Source organism: Hyla sarda, chromosome 12 (assembly GCF_029499605.1).
Source record: "Hyla sarda isolate aHylSar1 chromosome 12, aHylSar1.hap1, whole genome shotgun sequence".
Classification (NCBI taxonomy): domain Eukaryota; kingdom Metazoa; phylum Chordata; class Amphibia; order Anura; family Hylidae; genus Hyla; species Hyla sarda.
Window position 1 is genome coordinate 431,392 of NC_079200.1, and position 24,718 is coordinate 456,109.

Sequence of the window (24,718 nt, forward strand, 5' to 3'; positions counted from 1 at the left end):
GTGTGTGTGTATATATATATATATGTGTGTGTGTATATATATATATGTGTGTGTGTGTATATATATGTATGTGTGTGTGTGTATATATGTGTGTGTGTGTGTGTGTATATGTATATATATATATATGTGTGTGTGTGTGTGTGTGTATATATATATATATATATATATATGTGTGTGTGTGTGTATATCCTGTGTGTGTTTGTATAACTTCCAAACAGCTGGTGACATTATAATTAGACTTGTTTCTTATGTCAAATAGAATATTGTACATTTTATTGATCTCCACAGCCCGAGAGTCACAACAGTTGAATCATACTTTACCATGACGTTGGTCCGGTGCCAGGATGTTTATAACCCCCGAACAATCTCCACAGTCTGAGAGTAACACAATCACAAGATGTACTGGAATTCCCATGTAAGGCTACATACCTCCTGATCACATGACTCTCGGGCTGCAGGGACCAACCTCATGATAAAGTATGATGTAACTGTCCAGCAGGGAGAGGCATGGCAGCGCTGCTGCAGTGAGGATTACAGGGGGGTTATGTAGCCTATCACTGCTGGGACTTCAGGAGATTGGGAAAGCTGGATGGCACACAGTATCTTATGAAAAGCTGATTTCTGTCCGTAGCGCTTCGCCGATATGCAGATGAGCGATGTGAGGTATTTGGAGTTGGCTATAAACCTTTATTTCAATACAGATATGCAAAGGGGTAGTGGACAATGCGTTTCTGAGCGCTCCTCCTCCTTCATCAGGTCCAGGTTCCCTCAGGAAATATCCCCCCTATATTCCTCTGCTCCAGAGGAGATATCCCCCCCCCTATATTCCTCCACTCCAGAGGAGATATCCCCCCTATATTCCTCCGCTCCAGAGGAGATATCCCCCCCCCTATATTCCTCCACTCCAGAGGAGATATCCCCCCCCTATATTCCTCCGCTCCAGAGGAGATATCCCCCCCCCCTATATTCCTCCGCTCCAGAGGAGATATCCCCCCCCCTATATTCCTCCGCTCCAGAGGAGATATCCCCCCTATATTCCTCCGCTCCAGAGGAGATATCCCCCCTATATTCCTCTGCTCCAGAGGAGATATCCCCCCCCCTATATTCCTCCACTCCAGAGGAGATATCCCCCCTATATTCCTCCGCTCCAGAGGAGATATCCCCCCTATATTCCTCCGCTCCAGAGGAGATATCCACCCTATATTCCTCTGCTCCAGAGAAGATATCCCCCCCCTATATTCCTCCGCTCCAGAGGAGATATCCCCCCCTATATTCCTCCGCTCCAGAGGAGATATCCCCCCCCTATATTCCTCCGCTCCTGAGAAGATATCCCCCTATATATCTTCCTCTGCTCCAGAGAAGATATCCCCCTATATTCCTATGCTCCAGAGAAGATATCCCCCCTATATTCCTCTGCTCCAGAGAAGATATCCCCCTATATTCCTCTGCTCCAGAGAAGATATCCCCCCTATATTCCTCTGCTCCAGAGAAGATATCCCCCCTTTATTCCTCCGCTCCAGAGAAAATATCCCCCCCTACATTCCTCTGCTTCAGAGAAGATATCCCCCCTATATTCCTCTGCTCCAGAGGAGATATCCCCCCCCCTATATTCCTCCGCTCCAGAGAAGATATCCCCCCTATATTCCTCTGCTCCAGAGAAGATATCCCACCCCCTATATTCCTCCGCTCCAGAGAAGATATCCCCCCTATATTCCTCTGCTCCAGAGAAGATATCCCCCCTATATTCCTCTGCTCCAGAGGAGATATCCCCCCCCCTATATTCCTCCGCTCCAGAGGAGATATCCCCCCCCTATATTCCTCCGCTCCAGAGGAGATATCCCCCCTATATTCCTCCGCTCCATAGGAGATATCCCCCCTCCTATATTCCTCCACTCCAGAGGAGATATCCCCCCCCTATATTCCTCCGCTCCAGAGGAGATATCCCCCCCTATATTCCTCCGCTCCAGAGGAGATATCCCCCCCTATATTCCTCCGCTCCTGAGAAGATATCCCCCTATATATCTTCCTCTGCTCCAGAGAAGATATCCCCCTATATTCCTATGCTCCAGAGAAGATATCCCCCCTATATTCCTCTGCTCCAGAGTAGATATCCCCCCCCTATATTCCTCCACTCCAGAGGAGATATCCCCCCTATATTCCTCCGCTCCAGAGGAGATATCCCCCCCCCTATATTCCTCCGCTCCAGAGGAGATATCCCCCCCCTATATTCCTCCGCTCCAGAGGAGATATCCCCCCTATATTCCTCCGCTCCAGAGGAGATATCCCCCCTATATTCCTCTGCTCCAGAGAAGATATCCCCCCCCTATATTCCTCCGCTCCAGAGGAGATATCCCCCCCTATATTCCTCCGCTCCAGAGGAGATATCCCCCCCTATATTCCTCCGCTCCAGAGGAGATATCCCCCCCTATATTCCTCCGCTCCTGAGAAGATATCCCCCTATATATCTTCCTCTGCTCCAGAGAAGATATCCCCCTATATTCCTATGCTCCAGAGAAGATATCCCCCCTATATTCCTCTGCTCCAGAGAAGATATCCCCCTATATTCCTCTGCTCCAGAGAAGATATCCCCCCTATATTCCTCTGCTCCAGAGAAGATATCCCCCCTATATTCCTCCGCTCCAGAGAAAATATCCCCCCCTACATTCCTCTGCTTCAGAGAAGATATCCCCCCTATATTCCTCTGCTCCAGAGGAGATATCCCCCCCCTATATTCCTCCGCTCCAGAGAAGATATCCCCCCTATATTCCTCTGCTCCAGAGAAGATATCCCCCCTATATCCCTCTGCTCCAGAGAAGATATCCCCCCTCTATTCCTCTGCTCCAGAGGAGATACCCCCCCCCTATATTCCTCCGCTCCAGAGGAGATATCCCCCCCCCCTATATTCCTCCGCTCCAGAGGAGATATCCCCCCTATATTCCTCCGCTCCAGAGGAGATATCCCCCCCTATATTCCTCCGCTCCTGAGAAGATATCCCCCCTATATTCCTCTGCTCCAGAGAAGATATCCCCCTATATTCCTATGCTCCAGAGGAGATATCCCCCCTATATTCCTCTGCTCCAGAGAAGATATCCCCCCTATATTCCTCTGCTCCAGAGAAGATATCCCCCCTACATTCCTCCGCTCCAGAGAAAATATCCCCCCCTACATTCCTCTGCTTCAGAGAAGATATCCCCCCTATATTCCTCTGCTCCAGAGGAGATATCCCCCCTATATTCCTCTGCTCCAGAGGAGATATCCCACCCCCTATATTCCTCCGCTCCAGAGAAGATATCCCCCCTATATTCCTCTGCTCCAGAGAAGATATCCCCCCTATATTCCTCTGCTCCAGAGGAGATATCCCCCCCCCCTATATTCCTCCGCTCCAGAGGAGATATCCCCCCCCCTATATTCCTCCGCTCCAGAGGAGATATCCCCCCTATATTCCTCCGCTCCAGAGGAGATATCCCCCCTCCTATATTCCTCCACTCCAGAGGAGATATCCCCCCCTATATTCCTCCGCTCCAGAGGAGATATCCCCCCCTATATTCCTCCACTCCAGAGGAGATATCCCCCCCCCTATATTCCTCCGCTCCAGAGGAGTTATCCCCCCCCCTATATTCCTCCGCTCCAGAGGAGATATCCCCCCTCCTATATTCCTCCGCTTCAGAGGAGATATCCCCCCTATATTCCTCCGCTCCAGAGGAGATATTCCCCCCCCCTATATTCCGCCGCTCCAGAGGAGATATCCCCACTCCTATATTCCTCCGCTTCAGAGGAGCTATCCCCCCCCCCTATATTCCTCCGCTCCAGAGGAGATATCCCCCCTCCTATATTCCTCTGCTCCAGAGAAGATATCCCCCCCTATATTCCTCCGCTCCAGAGGAGATATCCCCCCTCCTATATTCCTCCGCTCCAGAGGAGATATCCCCCCTCCTATATTCCTCCGCTCCAGAGAAGATATCCCCCCTCCTATATTCCTCCGCTCCAGAGGAGATATCCCCCCCTATATTCCTCCGCTCCAGAGGAGATATCCCCCCTATATTCCTCCGCTCCAGAGGAGATATCCCCCCTATATTCCTCCGCTCCAGAGGAGATATCCCCGCCCCCTCCTATATTCCTCCGCTCCAGAGGAGATATCCCCCCCCTATATTCCTCCGCTCCAGAGGAGATATCCCCCCCTATATTCCTCCGCTCCAGAGGAGATATCCCCCCCTATATTCCTCCGCTCCAGAGGAGATATCCCCCCTATATTCCTCCGCTCCAGAGGAGATATCCCCCCTATATTCCTCCGCTCCAGAGGAGATATCCCCGCCCCCTCCTATATTCCTCCGCTCCAGAGGAGATATCCCCCCCCTATATTCCTCCGCTCCAGAGGAGATATCCCCCCCTATATTCCTCCGCTCCAGAGGAGATATCCCCCCCTATATTCCTCCGCTCCAGAGGAGATATCCCCCCTATATTCCTCCGCTCCAGAGGAGATATCCCCCCTATATTCCTCCGCTCCAGAGGAGATATCCCCGCCCCCTCCTATATTCCTCCGCTCCAGAGGAGATATCCCCCCCCTATATTCCTCCGCTCCAGAGGAGATATCCCCCCCTATATTCCTCCGCTCCAGAGGAGATATCCCCCCCTATATTCCTCTGCTTCAGAGAAGATATCCCCCCTATATTCCTCTGCTCCAGAGAAGATATCCCCCCTATATTCCTCTGCTCCAGAGAAGATATCCCCCCCTATATTCCTCTGCTCCAGAGAAGATATCCCCCCCTATATTCCTCTGCTCCAGAGAAGATATCCCCCCTATATTCCTCTGCTCCAGAGAAGATATCCCCCCTATATTCCTCCGCTCCAGAGAAGATATCCCCCCCTATATTCCTCTGCTCCAGAGAAGATATCCCCCCTATATTCCTCTGCTCCAGAGAAGATATCCCCCCTATATTCCTCTGCTCCAGAGAAGATATCCCCCCTATATTCCTCTGCTCCAGAGAAGATATCCCCCCCTATATTCCTCTGCTCCAGAGAAGATATCCCCCCTATATTCCTCTGCTCCAGAGAAGATATCCCCCCTATATTCCTCCGCTCCAGAGAAGATATCCCCCCTATATTCCTCTGCTCCAGAGAAGATATCCCCCCTATATTCCTCTGCTCCAGAGAAGATATCCCCCCTATATTCCTCTGCTCCAGAAAAGATATCCCCCCTACATTCCTCTGCTCCAGAGAAGATATCCCCCCTATATTCCTCTGCTCCAGGTTCTCGCGGTGTTATCTCTGCTAGAAAAAAATCCTTATTTACTATTTTATTAAAACTCAGTTTATAAAGATAAATCTGATGAAATCCCCAGAAAATACAGTGGGCCGAACCATCGGGGGCAACGGGGGGATTTCTGCTCTCTCTTTCTATATTCTATGAAGGTTGTTCCTAGCGGTCAGTAGGTGATCACACCTTGTCTGTTCTCCTCTATACAGCAGTAAGGTCCTCTATATAATGGTCGTCCCTGGCGGTCAGTAGGTCCCTATATAAAGGTCGTCCCTGGCGGTCAGTAGGTCCCTATATAAAGGTCGTCCCTGGCGGTCAGTAGGTCCCTATATAAAGGTCGTCCCTGGCGGTCAGTAGGTCCCTATATAAAGGTCGTCCCTGGCGGTCAGTAGGTCCCTATATAAAGGTCGTCCCTGGCGGTCAGTAGGTCCTCTATATAAAGGTCGTCCCTGTCGGTCAGTAGGTCCCTATATAAAGGTCGTCCCTGGCGGTCAGTAGGTCCCTATATAAAGGTCGTCCCTGGTGGTCAGTAGGTCCCTATATAAAGGTCGTCCCTGGCGGTCAGTAGGTCCCTATATAAAGGTCGTCCCTGGCGATCAGTAGGTCCCTATATAAAGGTCGTCCCTGGCGGTCAGTAGGTCCTCTATATAAAGGTCGTCCCTGGCGGTCAGTAGGTCCCTATATAAAGGTCGTCCCTGGCGGTCAGTAGGTCCCTATATAAAGGTCGTCCCTGGCGGTCAGTAGGTCCCTATATAAAGGTCGTCCCTGGTGGTCAGTAGGTCCCTATATAATGATCGTCCCTGGCGGTCAGTAGGTCCTCTATATAATGGCCGTCCCTGGCGGTCAGTAAGTCCCTATATAAAGGTCGTCCCTGGCGGTCAGTAGGTCCCTATATAAAGGTCGTCCCTGGCGGTCAGTGTGTCCCTATATAAAGGTCGTCCCTGGCGGTCAGTAGGTCCCTATATAAAGGTCGTCCCTGGCGGTCAGTAGGTCCTCTATATAAAGGTCGTCCCTGGCGGTCAGTAGGTCCCTATATAAAGGTCGTCCCTGGCGGTCAGTAGGTCCCTATATAAAGGTCGTCCCTGGCGGTCAGTAGGTCCCTATATAAAGGTCGTCCCTGGTGGTCAGTAGGTCCCTATATAATGATCGTCCCTGGCGGTCAGTAGGTCCTCTATATAATGGCCGTCCCTGGCGGTCAGTAGGTCCCTATATAAAGGTCGTCCCTGGCGGTCAGTAGGTCCCTATATAAAGGTCGTCCCTGGCGGTCAGTGTGTCCCTATATAAAGGTCGTCCCTGGCGGTCAGTAGGTCCCTATATAAAGGTCGTCCCTGGCGGTCAGTAGGTCCCTATATAAAGGTCGTCCCTGGCGGTCAGTAGGTCCTCTATATAAAGGTTGTCCCTGGCGGTCAGTAGGTCCCTATATAAAGGTCGTCCCTGGCGGTCAGTAGGTCCTCTATATAAAGGTCGTCCCTGGCAGTCAGTAGGTCCCTATATAATGGTCGTCCCTGGTGGTCAGTAGGTCCCTATATAATGGTCGTCCCTGGCGGTCAGTAGGTCCTCTATATAAAGGTCGTCCCTGGCGGTCAGTAGGTCCCTATATAAAGGTCGTCCCTGGCGGTCAGTAGGTCCTCTATATAAAGGTCGTCCCTGGCGGTCAGTAGGTCCTCTATATAAAGGTCGTCCCTGGCGGTCAGTAGGTCCCTATATAAAGGTCGTCCCTGGCGTTCAGTAGGTCCTCTATATAAAGGTCGTCCCTGGCAGTCAGTGTGTCCCTATATAATGGTCGTCCCTGGCGGTCAGTAGGTCCCTATATAAAGGTTGTCCCTGGCAGTCAGTGTGTCCCTATATAATGGTCGTCCCTGGCGGTCAGTAGGTCCTCTATATAATGGTCGTCCCTGGCGGTCAGTAGGTCCTCTATATAAAGGTCATCCCTGGCGGTCAGTAGGTCCCTATATAATGGTCGTCCCTGGCGGTCAGTAGGTCCCTATATAAAGGTCGTCCCTGGCAGTCAGTGTGTCCCTATATAATGGTCGTTCCTGGCGGTCAGTAGGTCCTCTATATAATGGCCGTCCCTGGCGGTCAGTAGGTCCTCTATATAAAGGTGGTCCCTGGCGGTCAGTAGGTCCCTATATAAAGGTCGTCCCTGGCGGTCAGTAGGTCCTCTATATAAAGGTCGTCCCTGGCGGTCAGTAGGTCCTCTATATAAAGGTCGTCCCTGGCAGTCAGTAGGTCCCTATATAAAGGTCGTCCCTGGCGGTCAGTAGGTCCCTATATAAAGGTCGTCCCTGGCGGTCAGTAGGTCCCTATATAATGGTCGTCCCTGGCAGTCAGTGTGTCCCTATATAATGGTCGTCCCTGGCGGTCAGTAGGTCCCTATATAATGGTCATCCCTGGCGGTCAGTAGGTCCTCTATATAAAGGTCGTCCCTGGCAGTCAGTGTGTCCCTATATAATGGTCGTCCCTGGCGGTCAGTAGGTCCTCTATATAAAGGTCGTCCCTGGCAGTCAGTGTGTCCCTATATAAAGGTCGTCCCTGGCGGTCAGTAGGTCCCTATATAATGGTCGTCCCTGGCGGTCAGTAGGTCCTCTATATAAAGGTCGTCCCTGGCGGTCAGTAGGTCCCTATATAAAGGTCGTCCCTGGCGGTCAGTAGGTCCCTATATAAAGGTCGTCCCTGGCAGTCAGTGTGTCCCTATATAATGGTCGTCCCTGGCGGTCAGTAGGTCCCTATATAAAGGTCGTCCCTGGTGGTCAGTAGGTCCCTATATAATGGTCATCCCTGGTTGTCAGTAGGTCCCTATATAATGGTCATCCCTGGTGGTCAGTAGGTCCTCTATATAATGGTCGTCCCTGGCAGTCATTAGGTCCCTATATAATGGTCGTCCCTGGCAGTCAGTGTGTCCCTATATAAAGGTCGTCCCTGGTGGTCAGTAGGTCCCTATATAAAGGTCATCCCTGGCGGTCAGTAGGTCCTCTATATAAAGGTCGTCCCTGGTGGTCAGTGTGTCCCTATATAATGGTCGTCCCTGGCGGTCAGTAGGACCCTATATAATGATCGTCCCTGGTGGTCAGTAGGTCCCTATATAATGGTCGTCCCTGGTGGTCAGTAGGTCCCTATATAAAGGTCGTCCCTGGCGGTCAGTAGGTCCTCTATATAAAGGTTGTCCCTGGTGGTCAGTAGGTCCCTATATAATGGTCGTCCCTGGTGGTCAGTAGGTCCTCTATATAATGGTCGTCCCTGGTGGTCAGTAGGTCCCTATATAATGGTTGTCCCTGGCGGTCAGTAGGTCCCTATATAAAGGTCGTCCCTGGCAGTCAGTGTGTCCCTATAAAATGGTCGTCCCTGGTGGTCAGTAGGTCCCTATATAATGGTCGTCCCTGGCGGTCAGTAGGTCCCTATATAATGGTCATCCCTGGTGGTCAGTAGGTCCCTATAGAATGGTCGTCCCTGGCGGTCAGTAGGTCCCTATATAATGGTCGTCCCTGGTGGTCAGTAGGTCCCTATATAATGGTCGTCCCTGGTGGTCAGTAGGTCCCTATATAAAGGCCTTCCCTGGTGGTCAGTAGGTCCCTATATAAAGCCGTTCCCTGGTGGTCAGTAGGTCCCTATATAATGGCTGTCCCTGGCGGTCAGTAGGTCCCTATATAATGGCTGTCCCTGGTGGTCAGTAGATCCCTATATAAAGCCCGTCCCTGGCGGTCAGTAGGTCCCTATATAAAGCCCGTCCCTGGTGGTCAGTAGATCCCTATATAAAGCCTTTCCCTGGCGGTCATTAGGTCCCTATATAAAGGCCGGTCCCTGGTGGTCAGTAGATCCCAATATATAGCCTGTCCCTGGTGGTCAGTAGGTCCCTATATATAGCCTGTCCTTGGCGGTCAGTATGTCCCTATATAAAGGCCGTTCCCTGGTGGTCAGTAGATCCCTATATATAGCCTGTCCCTGGTGGTCAGTAGGTCCCTATATATAGCCTGTCCTTGGCGGTCAGTATGTCCGTATATAAAGCCGGTCCCTGGTGGTCAGTATGTCCCTGTATAAAGCCTGTCCCTGGTGGTCAGTAAGTCCCTATATAAAGCCGGTCCCTGGTGATCAGTAGGTCCCTATATATAGCCTGTCCCTGGTGCTCAGTAGGTCCCTATATATAGCCGGTCCCTGGTGGTCAGTAAGTCCCTATATAAAGCCGGTCCCTGGTGGTCAGTAGGTCCCTATATAATGGCTGTCCCTGGCGGTCAGTAGGTCCCTATATAATGGCTGTCCCTGGTGGTCAGTAGATCCCTATATAAAGCCCGTCCCTGGCGGTCAGTAGGTCCCTATATAAAGGCCGTCCCTGGTGGTCAGTAGGTCCCTATATAAAGCCTTTCCCTGGTGGTCAGTAGGTCCCTATATAAAGGTCCGTCCCTGGTGGTCAGTAGATCCCTATATATAGCCTGTCCCTGGTGGTCAGTAGGTCCCTATATATAGCCTGTCCTTGGCGGTCAGTATGTCCCTATATAAAGGCCGTCCCTGGTGGTCAGTACGTCCCTATATAAAGCCGGTCCCTGGTGGTCAGTATGTCCCTATATAATGGCTGTCCCTGGTGGTCAGTAGGTCCCTATATAAAGCCGGTCCCTGTCGGTCAGTAGGTCCCTATATAATGGCCGTCCCTGGTGGTCAGTAGGTCCCTATATAAAGCCTGTCCCTGGTGGTCAGTAAGTCCCTATATAAAGCCTGTCCCTGGTGGTCAGTACGTCCCTATATAAAGCCTGTCCCTGGTGGTCAGTAGGACCCTATATAAAGGCCGTCCCTGGTGGTCAGTAGGTCCCTATATAAAGCCTGTCCCTGGTGGTCAGTAAGTCCCTATATAAAGCCTGTCCCTGGTGGTCAGTACGTCCCTATATAAAGCCGGTCCCTGGTGGTCAGTATGTCCCTATATAATGGCTGTCCCTGGTGGTCAGTAGGTCCCTATATAAAGCCGGTCCCTGTCGGTCAGTAGGTCCCTATATAATGGCAGTCCCTGGCGGTCAGTAGGTCCCTATATAAAGCCGGTCCCTGGTGGTCAGTAAGTCCCTGTATAAAGCCTGTCCCTAGTGGTCAGTAAGTCCCTATATAAAGCCTGTCCCTGGTGGTCAGTAAGTCCCTATATAAAGCCGGTCCCTGGTGATCAGTAGGTCCCTATATATAGCCTGTCCCTGGTGCTCAGTAGGTCCCTATATAAAGCCGGTCCCTGGTGGTCAGTAAGTCCCTATATAAAGCCGGTCCCTGGTGGTCAGTAGGTCCCTATATAAAGCCGGTCCCTGGTGGTCAGTAAGTCCCTATATACAGCTGGTCCCTGGCGGTCAGTATGTCCCTATATAAAGCCTGTCCCTGGTGGTCAGTAAGTCCCTATATAAAGCCGGTCCCTGGTGGTCAGTAGGTCCCTATATAAAGCCTGTCCCTGGTGGTCAGTAAGTCCCTATATAAAGCCTGTCCCTGGTGGTCAGTAGGACCCTATATAAAGCCTGTCCCTGGTGGTCAGTAAGTCCCTATATAATGGCAGTCCCTGGTGGTCAGTAGGTCCCTATATAAAGCCTGTCCCTGGTGGTCAGTAGGACCCTATATAAAGCCGGTCCCTGGTGGTCAGTATTTCCCTATATAAAGCCTGTCCCTGGTGGTCAGTATGTCCCTATATATAGCCGGTCCCTGGTGGTTAGTATGTCCCTATATAAAGCCGGTCCCTGGTGGTCAGTAAGTCCCTATATAAAGCCGGTCCCTGTTGGTCAGTAAGCCCCTATATAAAGCCGGTCCCTGTTGGTCAGTAAGCCCTATATAAAGCCTGTCCCTGGTGGTCAGTAAGTCCCTATATAAAGCCTGTCCCTGGTGGTCAGTAAGCCCCTATATAAAGCCTGTCCCTGGTGGTCAGTAAGTCCCTATATAAAGCCGGTCCCTGGTGGTCAGTAAGTCCCTATATAATGGCTGTCCCTGGTGGTCAGTAGGTCCCTGTATAAAGCCTGTCCCTAATGGTCAGTAAGTCCCTATATAAAGCCTGTCCCTGGTGGTCAGTAAGCCCCTATGTATAGCCGGTCCCTGGTGGTCAGTATGTCCCTATATAAAGCCTGTCCCTGGTGGTCAGTAAGTCCTATATAAAGCCGGTCCCCTGGTGGTCAGTAGGACCGTATATATAGCCTGTCCCTGGTGGTCAGTAAGCCCCTATATAAAGCCTGTCCCTGGTGGTCAGTAAGTCCCTATATAAAGCCGGTCCCTGGTGGTCAGTAGGACCCTATATATAGCCTGTCCCTGGTGGTCAGTAAGTCCCTATATAAAGCCGGTCCCTGGTGGTCAGTAGGACCCTATATAAAGCCTGTCCCTGGTGGTCAGTAAGCCCCTATATAAAGCCTTCCCTGGTGGTCAGTAAGTCCCTATATAAAGCCGGTCCCTGGTGGTCAGTAGGACCCTATATATAGCCGGTCCCTGGTGGTCAGTAAGTCCCTATATATAGCCTGTCCCTGGTGGTCAGTAATTCCCTATATATAGCCGGTCCCTGGTGGTCAGTAGGACCCTATATATAGCCGGTCCCTGGTGGTCAGTAGGACCCTATATAAAGCCTGTCCCTGGTGGTCAGTAGGACCCTATATATAGCCGGTCCCTGGTGGTCAGTAATTCCCTATATAAAGCCGGTCCCTGGTGGTCAGTAAGTCCCTATATAAAGCCTGTCCCTGGTGGTCAGTAAGCCCCTATATATAGCCGATCCCTGGTGGTCAGTAAGTCCCTATATAAAGCCTGTCCCTGGTGGTCAGTAAGCCCCTATATAAAGCCTGTCCCTGGTGGTCAGTAAGTCCCTATATAAAGCCGGTCCCTGGTGGTCAGTAAGTCCCTATATAAAGCCTGTCCCTGGTGGTCAGTAAGCCCCTATATATAGCCGGTCCCTGGTGGTCAGTAAGTCCCTATATAAAGCCTGTCCCTGGTGGTCAGTAAGCCCCTATATATAGCCGGTCCCTGGTGGTCAGTAAGCCCCTATATAAAGCCTGTACCTGGTGGTCAGTAGGACCCTATATAAAGCCTGTCCCTGGTGGTCAGTAGGACCCTATATAAAGCCTGTCCCTGGTGGTCAGTAGGACCCTATATATAGCCGGTCCCTGGTGGTCAGTAAGTCCCTATATAAAGCCGGTACCTGGTGGTCAGTAGGACCCTATATATAGCCGGTCCCTGGTGGTCAGTAGGACCCTATATAAAGCCGGTCCCTGGTGGTCAGTAGGACCCTATATAAAGCCGGTCCCTGGTGGTCAGTAGGACCCTATATAAAGCCGGTCCCTGGTGGTCAGTAGGACCCTATATAAAGCCTGTCCCTGGTGGTCAGTAGGACCCTATATAAAGCCTGTCCCTGGTGGTCAGTAGGACCCTATATATAGCCGGTCCCTGGTGGTCAGTAGGACCCTATATAAAGCCGGTCCCTGGTGGTCAGTAGGACCCTATATAAAGCCGGTCCCTGGTGGTCAGTAGGACCCTATATAAAGCCGGTCCCTGGTGGTCAGGTGCTCGGCCGTTCTCTCTTGATGATTAGTGGGATTATTTCTGATCCGCTCTCCTGACATTTTCCACGTGTCGCCGTGTATTTCGGGGTTATCTCCCCAGCGCAGCCGCGTGCTGCACGTCTGCTGTCAGATACTGCATTATTCCACCTGTCGATCTCGCACGCGCTAGTGTCAGTTACACAAGACCGTGCGTGGAGAAGACGCGGCTGTCGCTCCAGATCTGCTGCCCAGAAGGACGACATTAAAGAACATCTGCACAGTCCTAATTCTGTCCTCATTTTTTTTGCGCTGCTCTTTTTAAGCCTTTGATGCCGTCACATCTGGTGTGTGAGGGGTTAATCTCTTGGTTTTCTCGGCGGCGTCCATCACGTTGTCACTTTCACCTGACACGAGAGTTAATTTGTCTGGGAGTCTGATAGTTCAGCAAGTTCCCATTACCGTGTCGTGGGTTAATAAATCTCTGCAGCAGGGAAATGACTGCGCGGAGCGCGCGCTCGATCTGTGTCCCTGCAGTCTGAGAGGTGAACTGCACATTGTGCACAATATCCCACCCCCCACACGTGCTTCCAATATCAATGATCTGCGTCTGAGGATCCAGAATTTACCATTTCAAATGACTGAAAAAGAATTGGGTAGCGAGGTGGCAGGGAGACTGGCCGCAGCTGACTCTTCACCTCTTTAGATGGAATGGACTGCGGCTTTACATGTATTCTAATAGAATGATGAAATCAGTAATAGGCGGCTCGTCGGGGGATCAGGGAGAGTGGGGTTAACAGTGTGAGGCACCGGGTCTGTAGATGACTGCGGGAGACCACTTTATGGCAGCCGCTCTTCTTCCCACACACAGACGCCGTTTCCAGGGAAGCCGCCACTATGGCAGTCAAAAGGCCAATGCCGCCTAATGGTTGTAGTAATGTATAAAGCGAGAGGACGGGTGTTTACAGGTGCAGGGCCGCGCCAGATATACAAGACTGTGCAAACGTATCAGGCAGGTGAGGAAAAAATGCTGCAAAGAAAGAGGCGCGATAATGGTTTATATTTATTAACGAAACACAAAGTAAATGAACATGAGAAGTGTGAATCCAGTCAGCGTTAGTGTGACCCTCAGAACACAATCACATCTTATAGTCAGGGATAATTATAGTCAGCTTAAAACTGGGCGAGGAACAGCCAAACTCTGCTACAAATGTAAAGCTGTGGAGGAGTAATGTCACAAGCCATACAACATGGCAAGAATGAGCACAGCAACAAGACACAAGGTCAATATCCGACATCAATGAGGTGTCACAGTAGTCGGGGGATCAGGATGTGTTACTCCAGCTCTTGGGATAAAACACAAAGAAATGGGCCAATCATACTGCCTTCTGCTCAGGGCCATAGTTATAATGATGTAGAGGTAGTCGTCACACCCGGCCCCATTACAGGGCACCTTGGTGGGTTATGGGTTTTTCCTTTCCTGTCGTTCCCTCGGTCTCCCTAACAATTCCACAGTACATCCTAATCTTCCTGGTTCATGAATACGAAGACAGGATCGCAGTGCACACGGACACATGATACACAGTGTGCAGGATGTAACACATTCAAGTGACCGCAGGAAATCCCACGTATGATGTATAAATGCTGCCACCTACAGGACGCTGACCGCCATGTGTAATGAGATTAATGGGCACATATGGCGGAGGTGTGGAGCTGCAGCCTCTTACAGATGTTTTTCAGCATTATTGAGCGAACAGAAAGATGGCAGAAATTATTGGTGTGACCGACCGGGAAAACTGCGCTGAGATTAATAGAACGTGCAGGGGATGAGAGGCACGACTCGGCTTCTTCTGGATCTACACTCAGCAAAGTCTATAGGGGCTGAAGGGCACCAGACTGGGGCAGGAGGGAGTGTGTGGGGGGCATTGGGTTTGTAGTTCTGCAGGGGAGGGGGGGCATTGGGATTGTAGTTCTGCAGAGATGGGGGGCATTGGGCTTGTAGTTCTGTGGGGGGAAGGGGGTGATTGTGTTTGTAGTTCTTAGGGGGAGGGGGCTATTGGGTTTGTAGGCCTCCACGTGCTCGTATGACCTCCCTACAACGCCTGGGCATGATCCTGATGAGATGGAGGATGGTCTCCTGAGGGATGTCCTCCAAGACCTGGACTAAAGCATCCGCCAACTCCTGGACAGTCTGTGGTGGATGGAGCGAGACGTCCCAGATGTGCCCAATCGGATTCAGGGGAACGGGCGGCCAGTCCATAGCATCAATGCCTTCCTCTGGCAAGCACATGGAGGGCTGTGTAGCCCCTCAAAGAAATGCCACCCCACACCATTACTGACCCACCGCCAAACCGGTCATGCTGGAGGATGTTGCAGGCAGCAGAACGTTCTCCACGGCGTCTCCAGACTCTGTCACGTCTGTCACATGTGCTCCGTTACATAGTTAGTCTGGTTGAAAAAAGACAGACGTCCATCAAGTCCAACCAGGGAATGAAGTGCAGGGTGTAAGGGGATAAGGGGGAGGGAAGGGATTTTATATTTCTTCATAAGCATTAATGTTATTTTGTTCCAGGAATGTATCTAATCCTGTTTTAAAGCTGTTAATTGTTCCTGCTGTGACCAGTTCCTGAGGTAGACTGTTCCATAAATTCACAGTCCTCACGGTAAAGAAGGCACGTCGCATCTTTAGACTAAACCTTTTCTTCTCCAGACGGAGGGAGTGCCCCCTCTATATACACAGCCCCCCTCTATATATACACAGCCCCCTCTATATGTACACAGCCCCCCTCTATATACACAGCCCCCCCTCTATATACACAGCCCCCCCTCTATATACACAGCCCCCCCTCTATATACACAGCCCCCCCTCTATATACACAGCCCCCCCTCTATATACACAGCCCCCCCTATATACACAGCCCCCTCTATATACACAGCCCCCTCTATATACACAGCCCCCCCTCTATATACACAGCCCCCCCTCTATATACACAGCCCCCTCTATATACACAGCCCCCCTCTATATATACACAGCCCTCCTATATATACACATACCCCTCTATATACACAGCCCCCCTCTATATATACACAGCCCCCCTCTATATATACACAGCCCCCCTCTATATACAGAGCCCCCCCTCTATATACAGAGCCCCCCCCCCTCTATATACACAGCCCCCCTCTATATACACAGCCCCCCTCTATATATACACAGCCCCCTCTATATACAAAGCCACCCCTCTATATACAAAGCCCCCCTCTATATACACAGCCCCCCCTCTATATACACAGCCCCCCTCTATATACACAGCCCCCCCTCTATATACACATCCTCTATATACACAGCCCCCCTCTATATACAGAGTCCCCCTCTATATACACAGCTCCCCCTCTATATACACAGCCCCCCCTCTATATACACAGCCCCCCTCTATATACACAGCCCCCCTCTATATACACAGCCCCCCCCTCTATATACAGAGCCCCCCCTCTATATACACAGCCCCCCTCTATATACACAGCTCCCCCTCTATATACAGAGCCCCCCTCTATATACAGAGCCCCCCTCTATATACACAGCCCCCCTCTATATATACACAGCCCCCCTCTATATATACACAGCCCCCCTCTATATACAGAGCCCCCCCTCTATATACAGAGCCCCCCCTCTATATACACAGCCCCCCTCTATATACACAGCCCCCCTCTATATATACACAGCCCCCTCTATATACAAAGCCACCCCTCTATATACAAAGCCCCCCTCTATATATACACAGCCCCCCTCTATATACACAGCCCCCCCCTATATACACAGCCCCCCCTCTATATACACAGCCCCCCTCTATATACACAGCCCCCCCTCTATATACACATTCTCTATATACACAGCCCCCCCCTATATACACAGCCCCCCCTCTATATACACAGCCCCCCTCTATATACACAGCCCCCCTCTATATACACAGCCCCCCTCTATATACACAGCCCCCCTCTATATATACACAGCCCCCCTCTATATACACAGCCCCCCTCTATATACACAGCCCCCCTCTATATACACAGCCCCCCCTCTATATACACAGCCCCCCTCTATATACAAAGCTCCCCCTCTATATACACAGCCCCCCTCTATATACACAGCCCCCCCTCTATATACACAGCCCCCCTCTATATACACAGCCCCCCCTCTATATACACAGCCCCCCTCTATATACACAGCCCCCCTCTATATACACAGCCCCCCCTCTATAAGCCAGTTCAGTACATTACATGATGTGTTACCAGCACTGACCTGTACATGATGTGTTACCAGCACTGACCTGTACATGATGTGTTACCAGCACTGACCTGTACATGATGTGTTACCAGCACTGACCTGTACATGATGTGTTACCAGCACTGACCTGTACATGATGTGTTACCAGCACTGACCTGTACATGATGTGTTACCAGCACTGACCTGTACATGATGTGTTACCAGCCCTGACCTGTACATGATGTGTTACCAGCACTGACCTGTACATGATGTGTTACCAGCACTGACCTGTACATGATGTGTTACCAGCACTGACCTGTACATGATGTGTTACCAGCACTGACCTGTACATGATGTGTTACCAGCACTGACCTGGCCAATGTTAGCTCCTTTTTCCATAGTGTATACAGAACTAAAGAACCCATTCAGTAGCTCCGCCTTCTCTTGATCGCCCGTGACAACCTCCCCATTATCATTATTAAGGGGTCCTACATGCTCTGTCCTTGGTTTTATTGTATTTATATATCTAAAAAAATATTTAGGATTAGTTTTGCTTTCTTTGGCCACCTGTCTCTCATTTAGAATTTTTGCTGTTTTTATTACATTTTTACAGATTTTATTAAGCTCCTTGTACTGTATAAATGTTATCGCTGACCCATCAGATTTGTATTTTTTGAAGGCAATTTTTTTGTTGTTTATTGCTCTTTTAACCTCATTTGTCAGCCATGTAGGATTTAGTTTTAATGGTTTATATTTGTTCCCCTTTGGTATATATTTAGCTGTATAGTTATTTAGAGTTGATATAAAGATGTCCCATTTCCCTTCTGTATCAGTATTTGAGAACCCCTCCCCCCAGTCTATGTCCTGTAGTGCAGATCTCAGCCCAGGGAAGTTTGCCTTTTTAAAGTTATATGTTTTTGCCTTCCCCGTCTGTCTTTGTTTTCTACATTTTAAGTGAAAAGTAACTATATTGTGGTCGCTATTCCCAAGGTTTTCCCGCACAGTTACATTACCAACCAGCTCTGCGTTGTTGGAAATGATCAGATCCCACAAGGCATCACTTCTTGTTGGGTCCTCCACAAACTGGCCCATAAAATTATCCTGCAATAAATTTAGGAATTGTCGCCCCTTTGTAGTTTTAGCCAACCCCGGCCCCCAATCTATATCTGGATAGTTATAATCTCCCATTATTACCACTGTACCTGCCCGGGCGGCCTCTCTATTTGTTTATACAGACGACCTTCTATCTCTTCAGTGATATTAGGGGGTCTGTAGATTACACCAAATATTATTTTTTCAGTATTTCCCTCCTTTTGTAATTCTACCCACAGTGATTCCACCTCCTCAGAATCATCACACACTATGGCATCGTTCACACTGACTTTCATACCACTTCTTACATACAGACAGACTCCACCACCTTTTCTGTTCATTCTATTCTTGCGAAACAATGTAAACCCTGCAGATTAACAGCCCAGTCATGTGAGGAGTCCAGCCATGTCTCAGTGACCCCAACTATATCACCAGCCATGTCTCAGTGACCCCAACTATATCACCAGCCATGTCTCAGTGACCCCAACTATATCACCAGCCATGTCTCAGTGACCCCAACTATATCACCAGCCATGTCTCAGTGACCCCAACTATATCACCAGCCATGTCTCAGTGACCCCAACTATATCACCAGCCATGTCTCAGTGACCCCAACTATATCACCAGCCATGTCTCAGTGACCCCCAACTATATCACCAGCCATGTCTCAGTGACCCCAACTATATCACCAGCCATGTCTCAGTGACCCCAACTATATCACCAGCCATGTCTCAGTGACCCCAACTATATCACCAGCCATGTCTCAGTGACCCCAACTATATCACCAGCCATGTCTCAGTGACCCCAACTATATCACCAGCCATGTCTCAGTGACCCCAACTATATCACCAGCCATGTCTCAGTGACCCCAACTATATCACCAGCCGTGTCTCAGTGACCCCAACTATATCACCAGCCATGTGTCAGTGACCCCAACTATATCACCAGCCATGTCTCAGTGACCCCAACTATATCAATATGTTCCTCCAGTATCAAGGCCTCCAGCTCCCCCATTTTATTTGCTCGGCTTCTGGCATTTGTGAACATTCACTTTACATTTCCTTTAAGTTTTACACATATAGTCTCACTAATGGGATTTTCAGAGTTATTGGGGTTAATGTTATTATTTGAGTTATAAGGGTTAATTGTACTATTTAAGTTATTGGGGCTAATGGGATTTTTTGCGTTATTGCGTCTGACATTGTTATTTAAGTTATTGGGGCTAACGGTATTTTTTGAGTTAATAGGGCTTATTGTAGTTATTGAGTTATTGGGGCTTATGGGATTTTTTGAATTATTGGGGTTACAATTTTTCGGGCTACATTTATTTTTACAGCTGGTTTGTAACCCATGAATCTCCTTATCCACTGCTCTTACCCTCCCCCCACAGGACTCCTCTCCACCCGCCATTATGTCCTGACCCCTCTCTAACCTATCCATCCCACTGTCTTTCCTGCGATGCGCATGGCACAGGAAGTATTCCAGAGAACACAACCTTAGAGGTCCTTCCCTTCAGCTTGGCACCTAGTTCCTCCACCTACCATGTATTCTGTCGTTGGTTCCCACATGGACCACGACAGCTGGGTCATCCCCAGCCCCCCCTAGTAATTTGTCCACCCTTTCCACCACATGCCGAACCCTGGCACCAGGGAGACAGCAAACCATTGGGTTGAGGTGGTCTTGGCAACAAATTATTCTATCCGTCTTACTGATTATAGAGTCCCCTACCACAACTAACTATCTTGGCCTACCTGCGTTACCATCCCCCACACTACTAGTTGAGCTGTTCCCCCGGCTGTTAGGGAGACCAGTATCCACTAGGGTTGCCATCTCTGATACTGAGGCCCTCGCATCATCGCCCAACTTGGCAATTTTACTTGGGAGATCAGAAGCAGAAGTGGCCTTCCTTTTCCTTGCCCCCTTTCCAGTCCCTCTAACTACATTAACCCTACTTGGGCCTCCTGGCTAGTTTCTCCAACCTCCATTTCTACCCCACTAACTGCTCTGTAAGATTGTCAATCGCCCTCAATGTTGCATTTTGCTCCTTTAGATCTCTAATATGAGCTTCCAGGTGGGCGACATGCTGACATTTGTCACAGCGGTATTCACCCTGAAGCTGCAGAGATGTATACATGTGGCACAATGTGCACTGAAGAAAACCTCCAATCCTGCTGTCCATATCCTTGGTGACAAACAGCTGTTATTACTATTAAGAAAAACCACTTGTATGAAGGGAGAGTAATACTTACAGTTACAGTGGGTCCTGCTTACAACTCCTGCTGCATAAACTTCTCAGATGTAACACTTAATAATACAACACTTTAGAATACAGACCCAGCTTCAGCGAGACTCAGTCAGTGTTACATTGTGTTGTTACATATTGTTGTTACATATTGTTGTTACATATTGTTGTTACATTGCGGTGTTACATTGGGGTGTTACATTGGGGTGTTACAATGGGGTGTTACATTGGGGTGTTACATTGGGGTGTTACATTGGGGTGTTACATTGGGGTGTTACATATTGTTGTTACATTGGGGTGTTACATTGGGGTGTTACATATTGTTGTTACATATTGTTACATATTGTTGTTACATATTGTTGTTACATTGCGGTGTTACATTGGGGTGTTACATTGGGGTGTTACATTGGGGTGTTACATTGGGGTGTTACATATTGTTGTTACATATTGTTGTTACATATTGTTGTTACATTGGGGTGTTACATTGGGGTGTTACATTGGGGTGTTACATTGGGGTGTTACATTGGGGTGTTACATTGTGTTGTTACATTGGGGGTTACATTGGGGTGTTACATTGCGGTGTTACATTGGGGGTTACATTGTGGTGTTACATTATGGTGTTACATTGCGCTGTTACATTGGGGTGTTACATTGTGTTGTTAAATTGGGGTGTTAAATTGGGGTGTTACATTGGGGTGTTACATTGGGGTGTTACATTGGAGTGTTACATTGTGTTGTTACATATTGTTGTTACATTGGGGTGTTACATTGGGTTGTTACATTGTGTTGTTACATTGGGGTGTTACATTGTGTTGTTACATTGGGGTGTTACATTGTGTTGTTACATTGGGGTGTTACATTGTGTTGTTACATTGTGTTGTTACATTGAGATGTTACATTGTGTTGTTACATTGGGGTGTTACATTGTGTTGTTACATTGGGGTGTTACATTGGGGTGTTACATTGGGGTGTTACATCGTGTTGTTAAATTGGGGTGTTACATTGGGGTTTTACATTGGGGTGTTACATATTGTTGTTACATTGTGTTGTTACATTGTGGTGTTACATTGTGGTGTTACATTGGGGTGTTACATTGGGGTGTTACATTGGGGTGTTACATTGGGGTGTTACATTGGGGTGTTACATTGTGTTGTTACATTGTGTTGTTACATTGGGGTGTTACATATTGGTGTTACATTGGGGTGTTACATATTGGTGTTACATTGGGGTGTTACATATTGTTGTTACATTGGGATGTTACATTGTGTTGTTACATTGTGTTGTTACATTGGGATGTTACATTGTGTTGTTACATTGGGGTGTTACATATTGTTGTTACATTGGGATGTTACATTGTGTTGTTACATTGGGGTGTTACATTGTGTTGTTACATTGTGTTGTTACATTGGGGTGTTGCATTGGGGTGTTACATTGTGTTGTTACATTGTGTTGTTACATTGTGTTGTTACGTTGTGGTGTTACGTATTGTTGTTACATTGTGTTGTTATGTTGTGGTGTTACGTATTGTTGTTACATTGTGTTGTTACATTGTGGTATTACATATTGTTGTTACATTGGGGTGTTACATTGTGTTGTTACGTTGTGGTGTTACGTATTGTTGTTACATTGTGTTGTTATGTTGTGGTGTTACGTATTGTTGTTACATTGGGGTGTTACATTGGGTAGTTACATTGTGTTGTTACATTGGGGTGTTACATATTGTTGTTACATTGGGGTGTTACATTGTGTTGTTACATTGGGGTGTTACATTGGGGTGTTACATATTGTTGTTACATTGGGATGTTACATTGTGTTGTTACATTGGGGTGTTACATATTGTTGTTACATTGGGGTGTTACATTGGGTTGTTACATTGTGTTGTTACATTGGGATGTTACATTGTGTTGTTACATTGGGATGTTACATTGTGTTGTTACATTGGGATGTTACATTGTGTTGTTACATTGGGGTGTTACATATTGTTGTTACATTGGGGTGTTACATTGGGTTGTTACATTGTGTTGTTACATTGGGATGTTACATTGTGTTGTTACATTGGGTTGTTACATTGTGTTGTTACATTGGGATGTTACATTGTGTTGTTACATTGGGGTGTTACATATTGTTTACATTGGGGTGTTACATTGGGTTGTTACATTGTGTTGTTACATTGGGGTGTTACATTGTGTTGTTACATTGGGGTGTTACATATTGTTGTTACATTGGGGTGATACATTGTGTTGTTACATTGGGGTGTTACTTTGTGTTGTTACATTGTGTTGTTACATTGGGGTGTTACATATTGTTGTTACATTGGGATGTTACATTGTGTTGTTACATTTGGATGTTACATTGTGTTGTTACATTGGGGTGTTACATATTGTTGTTACATTGGGGTGTCACATATTGTTGTTACATTGGGGTGTTACATTGTGTTGTTACGTTGTGGTGTTACGTATTGTTGTTACATTGTGTTGTTACGTTGTGGTGTTACGTATTGTTGTTACATTGTGTTGTTACGTTGTGGTGTTACGTATTGTTGTTACATTGTGTTGTTACGTTGTGGTGTTACGTATTGTTGTTACATTGTGTTGTTACGTTGTGGTGTTACGTATTGTTCTTACATTGTGTTGTTACATTGTGTTGTTACATTGTGTTGTTACATTGGGATGTTACATTGTGGTGTTACATTGGGATGTTACATTGTGTTGTTACATTGGGGTGTTACATATTGTTGTTACATTGGGGTGTTACATATTGTTGTTACATTGGGGTGTTACATTGTGTTGTTACGTTGTGGTGTTACGTATTGTTGTTACATTGTGTTGTTACGTTGTGGTGTTACGTATTGTTGTTACATTGTGTTGTTACGTTGTGGTGTTACGTATTGTTGTTACATTGTGTTGTTACGTTGTGGTGTTACGTATTGTTGTTACATTGTGTTGTTACATTGTGTTGTTACATTGTGTTGTTACATTGTGTTGTTACGTTGTGGTGTTACGTATTGTTGTTACATTGGGATGTTACATTGTGTTGTTACATTGTGTTGTTACGTTGTGGTGTTACGTATTGTTGTTACATTGGGGTGTTACATTGTGTTGTTACGTTGTGGTGTTACGTATTGTTGTTACATTGTGTTGTTACGTTGTGGTGTTACGTATTGTTGTTACATTGTGTTGTTACGTTGTGGTGTTACGTATTGTTGTTACATTGTGTTGTTACGTTGTGGTGTTACGTATTGTTGTTACATTGTGTTGTTACATTGTGTTGTTACATTGTGTTGTTACATTGTGTTGTTACATTGTGTTGTTACATTGTGTTGTTACGTTGTGGTGTTACATTGTGTTGTTACATTGTGTTGTTACGTTGTGGTGTTACGTATTGTTGTTACATTGTGTTGTTACGTTGTGGTGTTACGTATTGTTGTTACATTGTGTTGTTACGTTGTGGTGTTACGTATTGTTGTTACATTGTGTTGTTACATTGTGTTGTTACATTGTGTTGTTACATTGTGTTGTTACATTGTGTTGTTACGTTGTGGTGTTACGTATTGTTGTTACATTGTGTTGTTACGTTGTGGTGTTACATTGTGTTGTTACATTGTGTTGTTACATTGTGTTGTTACGTTGTGGTGTTACGTCTTGTTGTTACATTGTGTTGTTACGTTGTGGTGTTACGTCTTGTTGTTACATTGTGTTGTTACGTTGTGGTGTTACGTATTGTTGTTACATTGTGTTGTTACGTTGTGGTGTTACGTCTTGTTGTTACATTGTGTTGTTACGTTGTGGTGTTACGTCTTGTTGTTACGTTGTGGTGTTACGTCTTGTTGTTACGTTGTGGTGTTACGTCTTGTTGTTACGTTGTGGTGTTACGTTGTGTTGTTACCTTTATATTTCTGTGTATTATAACCTGTTATATCTCCTGAAATCCTCTGCTCTGCTGTGACTATTCTAGTGATGTCTGATTGTCCTTTCTATATTGGGGGCCCCTGTTGTGGCGGCCATGTTGTGGGGGTGGGGTTATTATGTCTCACGTCTCCCGTTTCTCTCCCGCAGGATTCCCGGCCGATTGAACGACAGACGAACGCCGCTCGGAGAACTGAACTGGATCTTCACGGCCATCACTGACACTATAGCCTGGAACGTTCTACCGCGAGGTACGGGGGGTGGACTGTGCTGCTGAAGGGCCGGGGTATCCCCGATCCAGTACTGTCACATGACACAGGGGGCTCATAATCTGCGGGGGGGGGGGGGGGGATCCTATAATGATCTCCTGAATAATCCTCTGCGGACATTTAAAGGAATCCAAAAATAGTGAACGTTATATAAAAGGGAAAATACAATGAAAACTGAAACTAGTGTGATACACGAAGATTAGATACATGTCCTCACCTCCATACAGCAGATCAGATA

The 24,718-nt window shown here is 47.9% G+C and overlaps 1 protein-coding gene across 1 annotated transcript in view; it reads left to right on the plus strand.

Annotated features, from left to right (window-relative positions):
* Nucleotides 1-24,488, plus strand: part of LOC130296898 (regulatory-associated protein of mTOR-like) — a 317,324-nt gene extending 292,836 nt beyond the window's left edge. The window contains exon 8 of the mRNA XM_056548942.1: nt 24,362-24,488. Within this exon, the coding sequence (XP_056404917.1) occupies nt 24,362-24,488 (127 nt within the window). The remainder of the gene's footprint in view (nt 1-24,361) is intronic.
* Nucleotides 24,489-24,718: the final 230 nt, after the last annotated feature.